This window comes from Erythrolamprus reginae, chromosome 1, assembly GCF_031021105.1.
Source record: "Erythrolamprus reginae isolate rEryReg1 chromosome 1, rEryReg1.hap1, whole genome shotgun sequence".
Classification (NCBI taxonomy): domain Eukaryota; kingdom Metazoa; phylum Chordata; class Lepidosauria; order Squamata; family Dipsadidae; genus Erythrolamprus; species Erythrolamprus reginae.
Window position 1 is genome coordinate 246,209,047 of NC_091950.1, and position 18,178 is coordinate 246,227,224.

Here is an 18,178-nt window from a genome sequence, read left to right on the forward strand (position 1 = left end):
TGTATGCCACCCCTCTCCGGACACTCGAAGAATGTGTTGGAGAATGTATTGAGAGTAAGTTGACCAAATGGGAATGACTGCCTTTTTATAGTTTTTTTTTGTATTTTAGATTATAAATTTAAATTAATTGGATTTAGGACATTATATATTGTTCCATTATATGTCGTAAGCCACCCCGTCCCCGAGTCCTCAGAGAGGGGCTGCAAAAAGTCTAACTAACTAACTAACTAACTAACTAACTAACTAACTAACTAACTAACTAACTAACTAACTAACTAAATAAATAAATAAATAAATAAATAAATAAATAAAATCATACAGAATAATACTGACAGAAGGCAACTGTTCTTCTATTACCCAGCATAAGGGCTTGCCACACTGAGAGCAGGACGCAAAACCAAAAACTTATTAGAATAGATTTATTTGCCACCACTCTTCCCCAACCGCACAAAGGTCCTTCGACACACGAGGCTACCATCCTCTTTAATTTAATTGCTGGGCAATGCTATTTATGGAGTGCAGGAGTTCCTTAAAGTAGCCATCTTCGTCCCCCTCCTTTTGCTCTTCCTCGGCCAGCTCTTCGTATTCTTGGCGCAGGAGGCTGAGGATGTGGTTGAGCGTGGGATCCCCGGCGTAAGTGTCCTTACAGAAGGCGAGCAGGACATGCACCGTCTTGAGCACCTTCTCCCGGCTGTCGTGCTCCGGCGTCCTCAGGAGGTTCGAAATGATCGTGCACCAGCCTTGTTCCACAATGGCGGGCATCAAGTTCACCTGACTGTATTGCTGAGTTTTCTCAGGGGCTTCATCCTCGTCATCCCGGTTCTTGAGCAATTGCTGCAACAGAGTCCACAAGTGATTAGTTGTTTTTCTGTGAAATATACCCTTGTTTCCCCCCCAAAATAAGACATCCCCTGATAATAAGCCCAATCAAGCTTTTGAGGATATGGCAAAATTAAATTAAATTAAATTAAATTAATTTTGTTTTGTTTAATTTAATTAATTTAATTTAACTTAATTTAATTTTTAATTTATTTTTTTTTTTATTTAAAAATTTAATTTAACTTAATTTAACTTAATTTATTAAATTTATAAACCACCCAACTCCTTTCGGACTCTGGCCAGGATACAATAAGGCCAAGCACTTATTTCAGGGTTCAAAAAATATATATAAGACAGGGTCTTATCTTGGGGAAAACACGGTACTCGCTGATGTGAAGTCTGGAATCAATTATATCAGTCTCTATGGTCAGTACACCAAGCTTTTTCTGTCCCAAAGGTGCGCTTTCAAGAGGCAACTAGACTTTCTGGTTTTTCCTCGGAAGGCGTTTCGCTTTTCATCCAAGAAGCTTCTTCAACTCTGTAGTAAAAATCTTCCGAGAAAAATCAGAAAGTTCAGTTGCCACTTGAAAAAAGCACCTTTGGGACAACCACGACCTGGAATGACTGAGAAACCTCCATAGATAACCAAACTCTGGATTTTTTGTGGGTTTCAAAATGAAAAGTATGCTTGCCAAGTCATGCCAGAAAGCACATTTACAGGGCCAGAAAAGGCAGGGAGAAGCCTCTGTGGAGCCTCTCTGGGAATCTCCTGGGAGGAAACAGGGCCGGAAAAGGTGGGGAGAAGCCTCCGTGGGGCCTCTCTAGGAATCTCCTGGGAGGAAACAGGGCCTCCACCCTCCCTGTGGTTTCCACAATCACATGCATTATTTGCTTTTACATTGATTCCTATGGGAAAAATTGCTTCTTCTTACAAACTTTTCTACTTAAGATCCTGGTCACAGAACAAATTAAGTTCATAAGTAGAGGTACCAATTTAAAAAATTTTAAAAAATCCTGCAAGTGGGGAAGATCCTTAGCACCTCATTAGGGCTGGGAAAAAAGCTTCGAAAAAGTTACATTCAGAGTAATTTTCAGTCTCTTGTAGGGAGGAAAAAGGTGCGTCTTGTGCTCTGAAAAATACGGTAGATTCCGATTCTGTCTTTCACACAAAGAACTGTGTAGGCAGCAAACAGAACACTCCTTCCTCCCACTATTCTCCTCCCCTCCCAACAACAACACTATGACGCAGGCTGGAGGAAAGCAACTCGCTCTAAGTCACCCATGGGCAGAGGCATCTCAACTACAGCTAGTCCTTGACTCACAACAGTTCATTTAGTGACCATTCGAAGTTACAACGGCACTGATAAAAAAGAGACATTTTCCACACCTATGACCATTGTAACAGCCCCATGGTCACGTGATCAAAATTCAGACGCTTGGCAACCGGTTCCTATTTACCACAGGTTCGTATGATCACCTTTCATGACCTTTTGACAAGCCGAGTCATCGGGCAAGCTAGAGTCACTTTAACCACTGTGTTACTAACCTAACAACTGCAGAGACTGAATAGAATAGAATTATTTATTGGCCAAGTGTGATTGCACACACAAGGACTTTGTCTTTGGTGCGCATGCTCTTAGTGTACATAAAAGAAAAAGATACATTTGTCAAGAATCGTGAGGTAAAACAATGATTGTCATTAAGTGTTTTACCTCATAATTCTTGACAAATGTGTCTTTTTGTCTTAATACAAGTGGCAAGAAAGATAATCAAACGGGTTGAGGTTCATTTAGCAAATGCCTCCCTTAGCGACAGAAATTTAGGCCTCAGTTTGTAATCATAAGTCGAGGACTACCTGCACTCAGAACAGCTTTATTGTTCTTTTCCGGTATTATCTGCACTTCACCACCCAAGGTATCTTCTTGCCACAATTTGGCAAAAAGATGACTTTGAAGGCCTCTACCATTCATACAAAGCTGCTCTGAGAGACTCAGCCGAGTCATAAAAGTACCAATTTCTGAAAATGTTACTAGCCAGCCTAATGCGCTCATTAGGGGAAGCAAACTGGGGAAGAAACTGACAAGGCAAATGAGATTTTTTTATGAGGGGTGGAGGGAATGGAAAGCAGGAAATCAGGCAGATTTACTGAATGAAGCAGGAGTCCCTTTCTCTGTACATACATGTATTTATGTATTTAAAAGCCTAAAAGCCGCTATGTCCAATTTCAGAAGCTATAGGAAATAGGAGTGCCTGAAGCCATTCACTGCCAATAATCAGCAATAGTGTAATGAAAGATGAAAAGCAATTATATCTATGTAAAGACCAGCTGATGAGGGATGCTTTATAGTTCAGCATCCAATCTTGTCTGCAGAGACATTATGAATAAACTGTTTCAACTTCTTCCTTCTGGACTATAGGGCATTGCATGCCAAAAGAATTGAACACAAATATAGTTCCCCACCCCACCCCCAAGCCATGTCTCTGCTAAAAACCTAATTTACACCTCCGGAGAGGGGTGGCACACAAGTCTAATAAATAATAATAATAATAATAATAATAATAATAATAATAATAATAATAATAATAATAATATTATTATTATTATTATTATTATTATTATTATTATTATACCGCACTATCTTAGGCCTAAAGATCTTCATCCATGTGGTAGGTCTGTACTGATAGTATCCTTCTCATTTTTCCTACTACCTTCTCCTATTGGTATCTATGATTTATCACCTGATGTTGTATCTTATGATTAATAATTGTAATGATGAGCTATTCTACGATCTATGGTAGGGTTGGCAAATGTGTGTTTTGGCCAGCTGATTTTCGGCTTTCTGGAAGTGGGGAGGGGGGCATTTTTGCCTCCCCAGGCTTCAGGGAAGCCTCCGGAGCCTGTAGATGGCAACCCCCCCCCGACCCGACGGAAGTTCAGAAACGGACTTTTGGTAAGCCCATTAGGCCGGTTTTTGCCCTCCCCAGGCTTGAGGAAAACCGTTAGAGCCTGTTGATGGTGAAAAACAGCCCAACAGGCCTATTGGAAAGTCAGAAACTTCAGTCAGGCGTTGAAAGGTTGAAAAAGCCTGATTTTCAGCTTATGCTCCCTGCTAATTGCATGTTTTCTCTAATGCTATTCCATTGTAATCCAAGCCAAAAGAATTGGACCAAAGACTTGGATGGTCTATATCACTGCAAGAGGCACAGTGGTTTTCAACCTGGGGGTCGGGACCCCTTTGGGGGTCGAATGACGTTTCACAGGGGTCGCCTAAGACCATGGGAAAAGACAATTTCCCATGGTGTTAGGAACTAAAGCTTCTATTCTGGCGCCTTGGAACATATTTTTACAATCCGACCAGACGTTTACAGTGAGGATGTCCCTCTGACCTTCCTGCCAATTGGCTTAAAGCTCTATTGAGAGAATTGGGGCTAGACTTATGGTTGGGGGTCACCACAACATGAGGAACTTTATTAAGGGGTCGCAGCATTAGAAAGGTTGAGAACCACTTACCTAGGAGTCTAGGAATATCTAACAGGCAACTTTAAAAGAAATGAAGTAACTGTTTCGGACTACAAATTCCATAGTGACTATCATAACTTTGGGTTCTGGAAGAGCAGGGCATCTGACTGTATCATCTGCCTTCACAAAATGCCACATTGAAAAAAACAGGACATGCTTTTCCAAGGATTTATATTGATTGGAACTTGCTTATAGTCCAGTCTTTTGGGTTTGTTTGTTTGTTTTCATTCTGCAGCTTCCATGAGGATGGAAAAGGAGCACTAAGTATTGGGATGAAGGAAGAATCGTGCATTTTTCCTGTGGGAAATCCTATTCACCACCTCTTTTCCCACTACGGTAGTCATCCCACCTCCTCTGCTAGACCAGGGCCAATGTCAGAGTAGTAGTAAAAGGGTGTTTGTGGAGGGGTGTTGTCTCTCTCTCTCTCTCTCCTTCTGCTCCCTAGAAATAATATGGACGCAGCCAAGATGCTTGATTTTTGTCTGCAAAACTCCCACATGGGCCCTGCAAGGCAGCCATCTGGCTCCACAGATGAAGTAAAAGGTTGCTCACAGCATACGGCAGCCAGATACACAACACAATGGGGGCGGGCACTCTCTAAATAATAATAATAATCATAATTTAGAAAAAAAAATACAGTGCCTTTGCTTCCCTGGGCTGCCTCCTGGGTAAATTGCCATATATATGCACTTCATTAATTAGATCCTAATCACAAGCATCTCCTTACTACTATGTTATAATTAAGGGAGGTGGTTTCTCTGGCTTAAAAGAGACGGAAAGTCAAATCCTCCTGAATTGTATGCTGGGAGCTTGCCCTGCTCATCTCCGTTCTTAAGTCCCAGCAGAGAAGCTTGATTGCGATGCTTTCTTTGATGGTAATTTACCTATAGTGGCACACATGTTCATGCTGGGCAAGAAGGAACAGCCAGTAGAGAAAGAACTCGGGCCCAAACTAAAGGATCAACCAAAGAAAAAGGCTATACCCTGCATGGTCCCATCAGCTGTTCTGACAAGGTTCAACACATAGTTGAAAGACACTTATTCAGGTGCTCAGCAAAACTTAGTAACTCCCCTCTTTCCAACAGTGCCCCAATGATTATTGCTGTTTGGTCTCTTGTGGCAACACAATGATTCCAAACTGATGACATCTTTAACCCCACCTTGTTCTTCTCCTTCAGATTGGTAGGTTTGCACTCATGATACAAATCCAATAAATAAGTAAGTAAGTAAGTAAGTAAGTAAGTAAATAAATAAATAAATAATATACAGTATTATGATTTGATTTGATTTGATTTGAATGCCGCCCCTCTCCGTAGACTCCGGGCGGCTCACAACACAATAAAACAATTCATGATAAATCTAATAATTTAAAAACATTTTTAAAACCCCATTATTAAACAGACATACAGTAATACCTCATGATACGAACTTAATTGGTGAAAGGAGGAGGTTCGTAAGGTGAAAAGTTCGTAACACAAAACAAAGTTTCCCATAGGAATCAATGGAAAAGCGATTAATCCGTGCAAGCCCAAAATTCATCCCTTTTGCCTCATTTCCGCCGGCATTCGGATTTTGTTCGGGTGTGGGTGGAGGGGGGGGAGACGGGGGGGAGACAGCGCAGGCTGCCCGGAGGGAGCCTCGTGAGTGGATTAACGGAAAAGTCAACAGTTACTGTCCGGCTTGCAATGACTGGAAGGGAAGGGAGGGAAACGCACGGGCGGTTTGTACGTGCATCTTCTCTGATTTCCTCCCTCCCTCCTTCCCCCTCTCCCTCCTGGCCTCCCTCCTCCTCCTCCTCCTGTATTCCGCCTCCCTCCCAGCCTCCGAGCCACATTCTCCGCGCCGCCGGCCGGCTGTCATCTTCTAAAGAAGCAAGAAGAGGAGGAGGAGCTGGGCACCTTCCTCCACCGGCGCCCAGCTCCTCCTCCTCTTCTTGCTTCTTTAGAAGATGACAGCCAACCGGCGGCGTGAAGGGTGGGGATGGTGTGCATGTGTGGAAAGGGTCAGCGGGAGCACTGGGGGGAGCCGTGGCCACTGCCCCGTGGAAGGGACCCGGCTGGGAAGCTCCCGAAGGTGTGGGCTGGGGTCTTTCCGGGAGAGCAAGCAGCAGGCGTGGGCTGGGGTCCCCCCAGTTCTCCCGCGGACCTCTTCCACACATCCCGACTCCTGCAGCCTCCGCGTTTTTCTTTCGGCCTCGGGCTGGAAAGGGGGAGCTAAGCCAGCCCAGCGGCTTTTTACATTGGGGAGATGTTACCAGCCCAGCGGCATTGATTCCTCCCACCGCTTAGCTCCTCCCATCCACCCAGAAGCCAAAAGTTCTGGCCTTTGTTCACCAACCTCCACGTTTTTCATGTTTGCATCCTGGGCGGGCGGGCGAGGAGGCGCGACCGACCGGCTCAGGCTCCGGCTAGGACGGGGCGGGCAGCGGCTGGGCGCAGCGGCGAGGGTGCGTCCAACTCGGGGCTGGCGGCGCCCGACGCACCGGGGAACATCAGCTCAGCGGATCAAGCCCGGCTCCTTTCGGCCCAGTATCCCGGGCCAAGCGGCTGCCTTCCGTCACTGAGCCTGGCTCGCCCGGAAGATCGTAGCGCGCGTTGGCTGCAGCGGCGAGGGAAGCCAAGCCGGCAGCAACGTCGCCGCCGCCGCAGCCAACGCGCGCTACGATCTTCCGGGCGAGCCAGGCTCAGTGACGGAAGGCAGCTGCTTGGCCCGGGATGCTGGGCCGAAAGGAGACGGGCTTGATCCGCTGAGCCTGGCCGGCTTGGCTTCCCTTGCCGGCGCAGGCAAAACGCGCTGCCATCTTCCGGGCCAGCCAGGCTCAGCGGATCAAGCCCGGCTCCTTTCGGCCCAGCATCCCGGGCCAAGCGGCTGCCTTCCGTCACTGAGCCTGGCTTGCCCGGAAGACCGTAGCGCGCGTCGGCTGCGGCGGCAAGGGAAGCCAAGCCGGCAGCAACATCGGCGCCGCAGCCAACGCACGCTACGATCTTCCAGGCGAGCCAGGCTCAGTGACGGAAGGCAGCCGCTTGGCCCGGGATGCTGGGCCGAAAGGAGCCGGGCTTGAAGATCGCAGCGCGCGTTGGCTGCGTTGGCGAGGGCTTGCGATGGAGGGTGGAGGAAGCGGCCATGGGAGGGCGAGCTGCCTCATGGAGGAGGATCGGGCGGGACCAGGTGGGGGCTGGAATTTCTCCGCTGGGAAGAAGCGGCGATGGATCATCCGTCTACCTCTGTCGGCTGCTCCGGGCCACAGGGGCGAGGGGTGCTGCTTCTCCGGTCGCCCGGTCCTCTCCTGCTTCCCGTGCCGATCGAAAGGGGCTGGAGCGGCAGAGCCGAGCACGCCTTCTGCCCTTTCATCCTCGCCCCCGTGGCCCGGAGCAGCCGACAGAGGTAGACGGAGGATCCATCGCCGCTTCTTCCCAGCGGAGAAATTCCAGCCCCCACCTGGTCCCACCCGATCCTCCTCCTCCCTGAGGCAGTTCGCCCTCCCATGGCCGCTTCCGGGAGTGGCCCGGAGCAGCCGACAATGTTGCCTGCTGCGTCGGGCGCCACCAGCCCCGAGTCGGACACAGCATCGCCGCCACCGCCGCCGCCCCCAGTCGCTGCCCGCCCCGTCTCGCTGCCCGCCCCATCTCGCTGCCGGCCCCATCTCGCTCAGCCGCGCCTCCTCGCCCGCCGCCCGCCCGCCCAGGATGCAGACCTGTTGCCTCGCCTCACGCCCGCCGCCGGCCCGATCCTGCGCCTCCTGCTCCCCCCCCCCAGCCAAAAATACAAAGGCGGTCTGCCGCCGCCCACGGAGCAATGGGAAGCTGAAGCCGCCGGCGGTTTCAGACTCCCTTTGCTCCAGGCTGCTCCGCCCTGCCTGTCATGCGGCGGCAGACCGTCTTTGTGGTTTTTCGCTGGGGGGGAGCAGGAGGACCTTCCTGACTCCCTCCCCCAGCGCCGGACCTCCTGTCCTCCCTCCCAGACAAAAACCCAAAGTGGCCTCCCAAACCCGAACGTTTTCCGTCTTACCAACCTGCCGCCGAGAAGCCCCACCGCCCGGCTGTCACCTTTTAAAACAGCCGGGGGGCTTCCCAGAAGCCTCCCGAAGCTGAACGCCAAACCCGAACATCCGGGTTCGGCTTCGGGAGGCTGCTGGGAAGCCCCCCGGCTGTTTTAAAAGGTGACAGCCGGGCGAACGCCGAACCCGGAAGTTCGGGTTTGGGGTTCGTAACATGAAAAAAGTTTGTAAGAAGAGGCAAAAATTTTAAGAACCCCGGGTTCGTATCTCGGGTTGTTCGTAAGACGAGGGGTTCGTATCTTGAGGTACCACTGTACGTACAAACATACTATGCATAAATTGTATAGGCCCGGGGGAGATATCTCAATTCCCCCATGCCTGGCGGCAAAGGTGGGTTTTAAGGAGTTTACGAAAGGCAAGGAGGGGGGCGCAGTTCTAATCTCCGGGGGGAGCTGGTTCCAGAGAGTTGGGGCCGCCACAGAGAAGGCTCTTCCCCTGGGACCCACCAGACGACATTGTTTAGTCGACGGGACCTAATCGGTCGTTGGGATTCGTGCGGCAGAAGGCGGTCTTACCTTTTCTACCACTAAGTCATAGAGAAGGGTCACAGTGCGGATGTACAGTATCTCCATCCCTTTCTCTGTGCAAAGATTCCTGAGTACTTGAAGGCCTCCGAGTTTGAGGAATTGTTGCTGGGCATAAGGAAAGTGTCGCAGCATCGATGACAAAGCAAAAAGAGCCTAGGAACAAAAACAAAACAAACCGCGTCCATCATCATTACTTTTTCATTTCTTGAGTCTCAACATGCATGCTCTTTCTTCCCTTCTTTCAGTTACCGTGCCTTGACACACCACCAATATTTACTTATTTTACAAATACACTACCACACTCCAGAAGGGCAACATGTAACAAAGGTTATTTTTATACAATTACCAAAGTGGTTATGGCCTCGTTGTGACTTGGGGACAGAAGCCTCTATTTCAAGGGAGCAGACAATTATGCTTTATGGATGCCTGAACAGAAACGTAATAAATCCACAGGAGAACAAAAAGGGCTGAGACCCAATTTTTGTCAGCAGAACTCTTGTTTGCAAGAAAGAAATGCGAGGAATGTAATTTTAACCAATCCTTTTTTTCCCCCTGATCTGTGGCCCCTGAAAAGTTGTCCCTGAGGATTTCCCCATGATGTATCTCATGAAACTGTGAGGAAAAAAAATAAGGAAAACGAACTCCACTTCCTCCAGAGAAGATATCTACTGATAGATAGGTAGCCCCTCAAGTGAAGGTTAGCTAGATGCTGCTGAAAACATCTATGATGCCTACTCATGCTGTTTACCAGTTGATTATCATGACTTTATTTCTTTAGATCACGGATGTCAAACTTGCGGTGTCACATTGCCATCATGGGACATATCGCGACTTTTTTCCCCTTTGCCGAGCTGCGGTGGGCGTGGCCTATTCATGATGCACCTGGCCTGTGGCACACCAGTATGACACCAACCAAACCTGTTACATCATGTGTAAACCCCACCCAGAAATAAACACAGCTAATGAGAGCGTTTAGGTACTCATTATGTAGGGAGCAGTTCAAGTATCATGAGAGATAACTGCCTGAAGGACTCTCCGACCAGAGGCTGCATCTGCTGAGGCGTAGGAGTCAATCTTGTAGTGACGTAAAGAGGAATTAGGAGTGGACCAAGTGGTCACTTTGCAGACCTCTTCCAGAGGAGCTTGTGTGGCCCAAGCTGCTAATGTGGCTGCGCTCCTGGTAGAATGAGCTGTAATGCCTCTTGGAATGGGCAGGGAGGCAGATTCGTACGCTTTTGCGATTGCCCCTTGTATCCAACGGCCTTATATGGTGGGAGAGACCTTGGATCCCAAGGACCTTGGGTGACAGGCCACGAACAGGGCTTCAAATCTGTGAAAAGCCTTGGTTCATTGGATGTATATGCGCAGCGCTCTGGTGAGATCTAGCGTGTGCCATCTAATGGAAAGATGATGATCCGGATTTGTACTGATACAACCCATAGTTACTAGAGCTATTAGATTAACGAGACTGTGCCCATAAATTTCCATCTAATCGCTTATTTCTAACTCTTTAGCCTTTGAAGTTGTTGTGATTCATTTCTATACTGCTTTATTTTATACCACGATTAGACTAATATAGTTTTAAATATTAATATGAAATATAGTCTACCTGCAGATTTTAGTAATGTAGTAGTTTAACGATTCATGTTAGTTGTTTCTATTTTTATCTTTAGTTATTATTCTCTAGCTTTACTCACATTACATAAAGTTACCTTTGGCTTCATAATCTTAACTCTATAATCTTAATGATGCAAGTGATTCAACTTCTAGTGAGACGGGTGGCCATTTGATAAATAAACAGTGATTTAAATGTTACTAATTTCTTAGAATAGCTGCAATTCTTGCATGTCACATTTTGCTGGTCCATGATTGAAATAAATACTGCTACCAATACCCAACCCAAGGCTTCTAATTTGGGCTTCAAGATAAACGTAACACAATTCTCGAGGGCAGAAATATTTTGCTCTCATTATTCAGTGATTTTGATTCATTTTCCTCCAGATTGGGAAGCCAGCAGAATAATCTCTGCACAGAGATCCTGGTTTGCAAGACCCCAGGGAGAGAGGTCTCGGGGAAAGACAACAGATTGCAGCCATTGGGAATTGGCCACAGAAGTGCTGACAACACAAGTACTGTATGAAAGAAACCAGCTCTCAGTGTGATCCAAACTCCCAAGTGGAGATGAGCCCTTTGAAGGTTTTATTCCCATCACAGAATTGACTCAAGCACACGCATCTGGGAATGAAAACAATAGTAGTACATGTAGCCCTTTTGCTTGAGTTTTACAATTGTCTCATTAATTAGATATTAGCATTAGTTATTATGGTGGCTTTGACATTTCCCTGCAAGGCACACTAAACAGAATGTCATTAGGATTCTGTCTGCAGTGAAAATCACATAGATATGGGTACATTTCTCGCACATTTAATCACAGTCACTGATGCCCCGAAAGTTAAAGAGTTGCAGATGGCAGATTTACTGGATTGTAATTTTTTATAATAAGCCAAAGTATGATTGATCTGATTTTGTTAGCCCTTTGGGTAGAGCAGGCCAAGGGATGGGCACGGTAAAGATTCCAGGAATGTTTTTTCTTGGAGTAAAATTGAAAAGAGAATCTCGAAAACCTATCCAAATTCTTCTCTGTCCCAGTTTATACTAAACAAAATCAACAGGAGGTCATTTTGAGTTTCTTTCTCTTGCAGGCAGATGATGGTGGGCCATGCAATCCCTCTTAACAACCCATTTCTTCTCTTCTTAACAGCTTCCTCATGCCTTCCACCTTCAGTTCCTTCACAGCCTTTGGTTTAGTCGGTAGTGTGAACTTCACCATTACGGTTTGTGAACAACGGTTGAAGGATTAGCATTATGTTTGAACCCAGCCAGCTGTGGCTTATTCGACACAACTGCTTGGGTTTGGTTTCACAGCTCACAAGAAAACACCGTGTACATCTTCCCTGTGTGTACTTCGCTCCATCTCAGCTCAGTTTCTCCAGTCTGTTCTTTCTTGTAATTTAGGTGATGCTTCGGCTTTTATAACAAAGGCATGCTATCTATCTTTTATAATAAAGGCATGCTATCAGTTGGTCTCCTTAGGGTCCCGTTGACCAAACAATGTCTTCTGGCGGGACCTAGGGGAAGAGCCTTCTCTGTGGGGGCCCCGGCCCTCTGGAATCAGCTCCCCCTGGAGATTCACACTGCCCCCATGCTCCTTGCCTTCCGAAAGAGTTTAAAAACTCATCTTTTGTCGCCAGGCCTGGGGTTACTAAATCTTCCCCCTGACCAAATAATGTTTTTTTAGTATGATTTGTTGAATGAATGTTAGTGGAAGTTTTTAAAATTAGAATTTTTAAGGATTGTTTTTATGTATATTAATTGGATTGATTTACTACTGTCTCTTTGTATATGCTATGAGCCGCCCCGAGGCATACAAATCCAATTAAGCTTAATAATAATTTAATAATAATTTATTAGATTTGTATGCCACCCCTCTAAGGACTCGGAGCAGCTTACAAGTAAAAGCATCATATACAAATCCAATATTAAAACAGTTTTAAAAACCCTTATTAAAAAACAATCACACAACCCAAACAAACCATACATAAACCAAGACAGCTAAGGATATATAAATTCTTCTATGCCTGGCGACATAGGTGGGTTTTTAAGAGTTTACGAAAGGGAAGGAGGGTGGGGGCAGTCCTAATCTCCAGGGAGAGTTGATTCCAGAGGGCTGGGGCTGCCACAGAGAAGGCTCTTCCCCTGGGTCTCGCCAGATGACATTGTTTTGTCCACAGGCCCCGGAGAAGCTTAAACTTAATGCCACAAGAGTTTCAAGCAGCACCAGCCCATGAAAATAAGTAAATATGTCTTCATAGAATATAGAACATAGAATATAGAGTTGGAAGGGACCTTGGAGGTCTTAGGGGACTGGAGGCTAAAACATACAGGAACTGGGCATGGCTAGTCTAGTGAAGAGAAGGACCAGGGGAGACATGAGAGCAGTGTTCTAATGTTTAAGAGGCTGCTACGGGAGAGGAGAGAGGTCAACCTATTTTCCAAAGCACCAGAAGGCCAGAAAAATAATTAAGGATGGAAACTGAACAAGGAGAGATTCCACTTGGAAATAAGGAGAAATTTCCTGAGAGTGAGAACAATCAACCAATGGAACAGAAGTTGCCTTCGGAAATTGTGGGAGCTTCATCACTTGAGACTTTCAAGAAGAGACTGGACTGCCATTTGTCAAAAATGTTGTATGGTCTCCTGCTTGGGCAGGGAGATTGGACTGGATGACCTACAAGATCCCTTCCAACTCTTTTAATCTTCTAGTCCAACACCCTGCTCAAGCAGGAGACTCTATACTGTTTTCAGATAATGGATGTCCAGTCTCTTTTTTGGAATCCTCTGGTGATGGAACACCCATAACCTCTGAAGTCAAGCTGTTCCATTGGTTGACTGCTGCACTGTTAGGAAATGTCTCCTTAGTTCTAAGTTGTTTCTCTCCTTGGTTATTTTCCATCATTTCTCATTTTGCCTTTTGGTACTTTGGAAAACAGTTTGACATCCACCCCCACCCACCCCTGGTCTCTGTAGGAGCCTCTGAAACATTGACTGCAATTTTCCCAGTGCCTGAATAGGGATGAGCAGGTATCTCTTTCTTAAGGCTAATGCAAACACCTGTTAGTGCCAATCCTCATACTTTCAAAAGTGCTTGAAAAGAAATGTATGTATTTATACAACAAACATCTTAATTTAATTTTATTTCATTTAACTTCTAAGTTGTCCAATTCCTAGTGGTGGCGTACAGTCATAGGCAATATAAAACAATAAAATATATAACATTAAGTAACACAAGAAATATAAACCAGTAAAAAACCCAAGCAAACATTCATTCAATAACATTCATCTTTCTGGGGCCAAGTAGTTGTTCTATGGTCCCCAAGCCTGCCAGGAGAGCTATGTTTTCACAGCCTTTCGGAAGGCCAGAAAGGTGGGGCCAGTACGAGTCTTTGGGGGAAGTTGGTTCCATAGAGCCGGAGCCACCACAGAGAAGACCCTCCCATGTGGCCCTGCCAATCGGCCTTGTCTGGCCGACAGAACCTGGAGAAGGCCGACCCTGTGGGCCTTGGCCGGTCACTGAGTTTTGTGGTAGAAGACAATCCCGTAAATAGTCTGGTCTGATGCCACGTAGAGCTTTATAGGTAATAATCAACACCTTAAATTGTATCCGGAGACCAATCAGTAGCCAGTGCAGCTTGCAGAGTAATGTGGCTGAACCTAGGTACACCATCATCATCATCATCATCATCATCATCATTATTATTATTATTATTTATTGGATTTGTATGCCGCCCCTCTCCGTAGACTCGCGCGGCTGCATTTTGGACTAGTTGCAGTCGCCAAACGCTTTTTAAGGGTAGCCCCATTAAACACCCATTTTTCTGGTGAAGGGGAACTTTCCTGTCAACAACTTGCCAATCTGTCTCCCATACATGCCTTCCTAAGAATGATTCCCATCAGGTTAGCCAAAGATGAGCATTTCCTGCTATTTCTTTTCATTCTGCTTTCACTCAAGGATCATCGTCGCAAATTAAATGTCTACTAACCAATTCTGGGAAGCTCACAACAATCAAAGAAATTACAATCAGGGGAAATAAGCCGTAAAAATAAATACAACAGGCAGCAATTTGAGGAAGCAAGGGGTCTCATTCTCCCTTGCCAAAGGCCTGGTGGAAAAGCCACCTCTTCACCACTCTTCTACCCGAACAGCATGGCGGCACCCACTCAGCAATCAAGGGGAGGCTCATTCCACAGGCCAGATTCCGCTACTAGAGTTTTGAGAGATTACATTTTTAATCAAAGACATCTGCAGCACACCAACCCTGCAGGTTGAAGCTGGCTAAGTGGGGAATCCCTCAAACGATCAAGCTATGATCTCTATCTCTATCTCCAATCCTAGGATAAAATAGTATAAGGACAGACTAGATGGACCATGAGGTCTTTTTCTGCCGTCAGTCTTCTATGTTTCTATCACCATCAGGCAAATGTCTTGCAACACTTTCTTTTCCTAGCTGCCTCCATTCTTTTTATTATATTTGCTGGTGATATCTATCTACCTGCCACTTTTTACATTTGTTGCAGCTGTGCATAAAATCTTGGTGGGTGGGTGGGTTAAGGCATTATTCGGGGGGAGGGAGGGATAGATGAAAAGAGAGCACAACTATCATGATGTTCCAATCAAAAGATCCTCTTCTGGCTTGTCTTATTCCTAACCTAAGGAGTTGCCCAACTGTATAAACATCAGTGGGAAAAAATAACAAAGGCCGCAGAACGGAGTTTAATTGGGAGCACTTCATCCTTGGATGTTCAATACATTATGCAAAAGCTGGATTTGCAAATAATATCATGGCTTTCATCTACTGTAAAAGAGCCTCGGTGGCACAGTGGTTAGAATGCAGTCCTGCAAGCTACTTCTGCTGATCACTGGCTGCCAGCAGTTTGGCAGATCGAATCTCAGTAGGCTGAGGTTGACTCAGCCTTCGATCCTTCCAACGTCGATAAAATGAGGGCCCAGATTGTTGGGGGCAATATTCTTATTCTCTGTAAACTGCTTAGAGAGGGATGTAAAGCACTGTGAAGTGGTATAAATGCTATTGCTACTTTGTTAGCCTGCCCTGTCTGAAATAATATTAAAGGCAGTCTGAGCCGGGGTGGCGCAGCAGGTAGAGTGCTGTACTGCAGGCTACTGAAGCTGACTTGTAGATCTGAAGGTCAGCAGTTCAAATCTCACCACCGGCTCAAGGTTGACTCAGAGTTCCATCCTTCCGAGGTGGGTAAAATGAGGACCCGGATTGTGGGGGCAATAGCCTAGCTCTCTTAAAAAAGTGCTATTGCTAACATGTTGTAAGCCGCCCTGAGTTTAAGGAGAAGGGCGGCATAAAAATTGAATAAATAAATAAATAAAATAATACATCACCTCAAATTCTGCCCAAAAGTTATGCAAAGGTTTGAATTATTGTTTTTAAACCCTCTAATGGCCTGGTTAGAGCCTCCTTCTGATATGATGTTGGGGGCCACATTAAATAAGAGAGGTGGTGAGCAATAATTTTGAATCGGATTGTCTTTATCTGTGAAATTACTACACATACACACATAATTGACCAAAATCACCAAGTGAGCCCCTCGTTCCATCTTTCATTTCATTCACATGCAAGAGTCTCATTTATGAAAATAGCAGCAAGAAACAGCACTGGAAGGGCGCTTGTAGCTAGAGGGATATAAGTAGCAGCCTTCGAAGCCAGGTCATGAGGCATGTTTTACAAATCACAATATGCCAAGCCACAGCCAAATAATTGATCAATTGGGAGTTCTCCAGAACTCCCAATGGTCACAAAAGCTTCCTCATCCAGGCCTGGTGTTTTTCGAGTTACCAGGATGGATACAAATTCTTCTTAGGGCTAAAAATTAGAATAATGAGAGGTCTGTCAATACAGAAGCGGCCTGGAGAATGTAATCTAGGCGCCCCGGGCCAATTAAAAGCACCGTACCATGGGCCACAATGGAATGAGAAAGTCTTGGCTAATGAATCTTCTTTCTATATAACAGTAATCATGGTAACTTCTTCATACAAAGAAAGAAAATGTAACTAGACACCCCAAAAGTGTGTGAGTAGGCCCAAGGCCTTCTGCTACCAGAGCCACAGTGGTGCAGTGGTTAGAATGCAGGATTACGGACTGTCTACAGCCTGGAGTTCGATCCTGACCGGTTCAAGGTTTGACTCAGCCTTCCATGTTTACAAGGTCAGTAAACTGAGGATCCAGATTGTTGGGACCAATATGCTGACATTTGTAAACCACTCAGAGTGTGTTGTAAAACAGACTTCCCCAATCTTTCTCAGTTGGCGGCCCCACACAGGGAGGAGGGGGGAAAGAGGGGATAGTTTTGTGGGAAAGGCAGGTGCATAGGTTCATGAGCGCCCGTTGTTCGCGTGAGTTGTGATTAGGCCAGTGATGGTGAACCTTTTTTCCCTCAGGTACTGAAAGCGCATTGGCCTTCCCCACTTCCACCCGGAGGCCCTCTGGAAGCCAGAAATGACCTGTTTTCTAACTTCTTGTGGCCCTGGTAGGCCTGTTTTCTGCACTCCCCAAGCTCCAGAAGCTTCCCTGGACCTGGGGAGGAAAAAAAACCCCTCTCCCGACCCCTTGAGGCCTTCCGGAAGCTGAAAATGCCCTCCCAGAGCCTCCATGTGAGCCGAAAATCAGCTGGTCTGTGAGTACATGCACGCTGAAGCTGATCTAGGGCAACGGATATGCCAGTAGATATGACACATTCCATAGGTTTGCCATCACGGGGATAGGCTCAGTAATGGGCTGTGGCTCACAGGTTGAGGATCCCTGCTGTAAAGTACTTATGAGTCGGTATAGAAGTCTAAGCGCTACTGCTATTAGAAACATAGAAACATAGAAGACTGACGGCAGAAAAAGACCTCATGGTCCATCTAGTCTGCCCTTATACTATTTCCTGTATTTTATCTTACAATGGATATATGTTTATCCCAGGCATGTTTAAATTCAGTTACTGTGGATTTACCAACCACGTCTGCTGGAAGTTTGTTCCAAAGATCTACTACTCTTTCAGTGAAATAATATTTTCTCACGTTGCTTTTGATCTTTCCCCCTATTGCTAAGCACAGAGGCCTCGCAGAGCCTCTTTGCTCGTGGGTGATCCATAAAATCACTGGGAAGCAAGATGAGATAATCTTCTAACACAGAGACAGAGAGAGAGAGATGACTGGCCCACTTGAAGCCAAGTGAGTAATGAGCAGATGAAAGGAGACAAATTCTCCAGCCCACCTTTCTTCCCTCTAGCACAAAGGCTGAACATTTTGTAAGATTACCAGTTTGTTCAGCAAAGCGCCCAGGACTGTGCTGTAAACATTTTCCGCCAAGCCCCAGAGTTCTCTAATGGTCTCTGTCTTTCGTATGGAAGGAATTCTCCCTCAGGAAGCATTGTGCTCACACACAAACATAGCCATCCGTCTCGTTCCTTTTCCTGAGGTCCGCAAGCATCCTGACAAACTCCGAGCGTTGAACACAGCTTAAGGCAAGGATATTCAGAGGCGGCCTTGTTAAAAGGTTGACAGCATGATCCTGATTAGAGCAGGCCGCATGGCTTTACGAACCCACAGAGGAGCAGTGACCTATTTATCAGACTAGGATTCGGAGACCTCGAAGCACTCGCAGCCAAAAAAGAATGGCAAAG

General features: G+C 46.2%; 1 protein-coding gene across 1 annotated transcript in view; it reads right to left on the minus strand.

Annotated features, from left to right (window-relative positions):
* Positions 1 to 405: 405 nt before the first annotated feature.
* The window catches only part of SIL1 (SIL1 nucleotide exchange factor), a 63,284-nt gene continuing 45,511 nt past the window's right edge, over positions 406 to 18,178 (minus strand). Inside the window, exons 9-10 of the mRNA XM_070738328.1 lie at positions 8,912 to 9,076; positions 406 to 834 (exon numbers count right to left, since the gene is read on the minus strand). Of these exons, the coding sequence (XP_070594429.1) occupies positions 484 to 834; positions 8,912 to 9,076 (516 nt within the window). The 3' untranslated portion in view covers positions 406 to 483. The remainder of the gene's footprint in view (positions 835 to 8,911; positions 9,077 to 18,178) is intronic.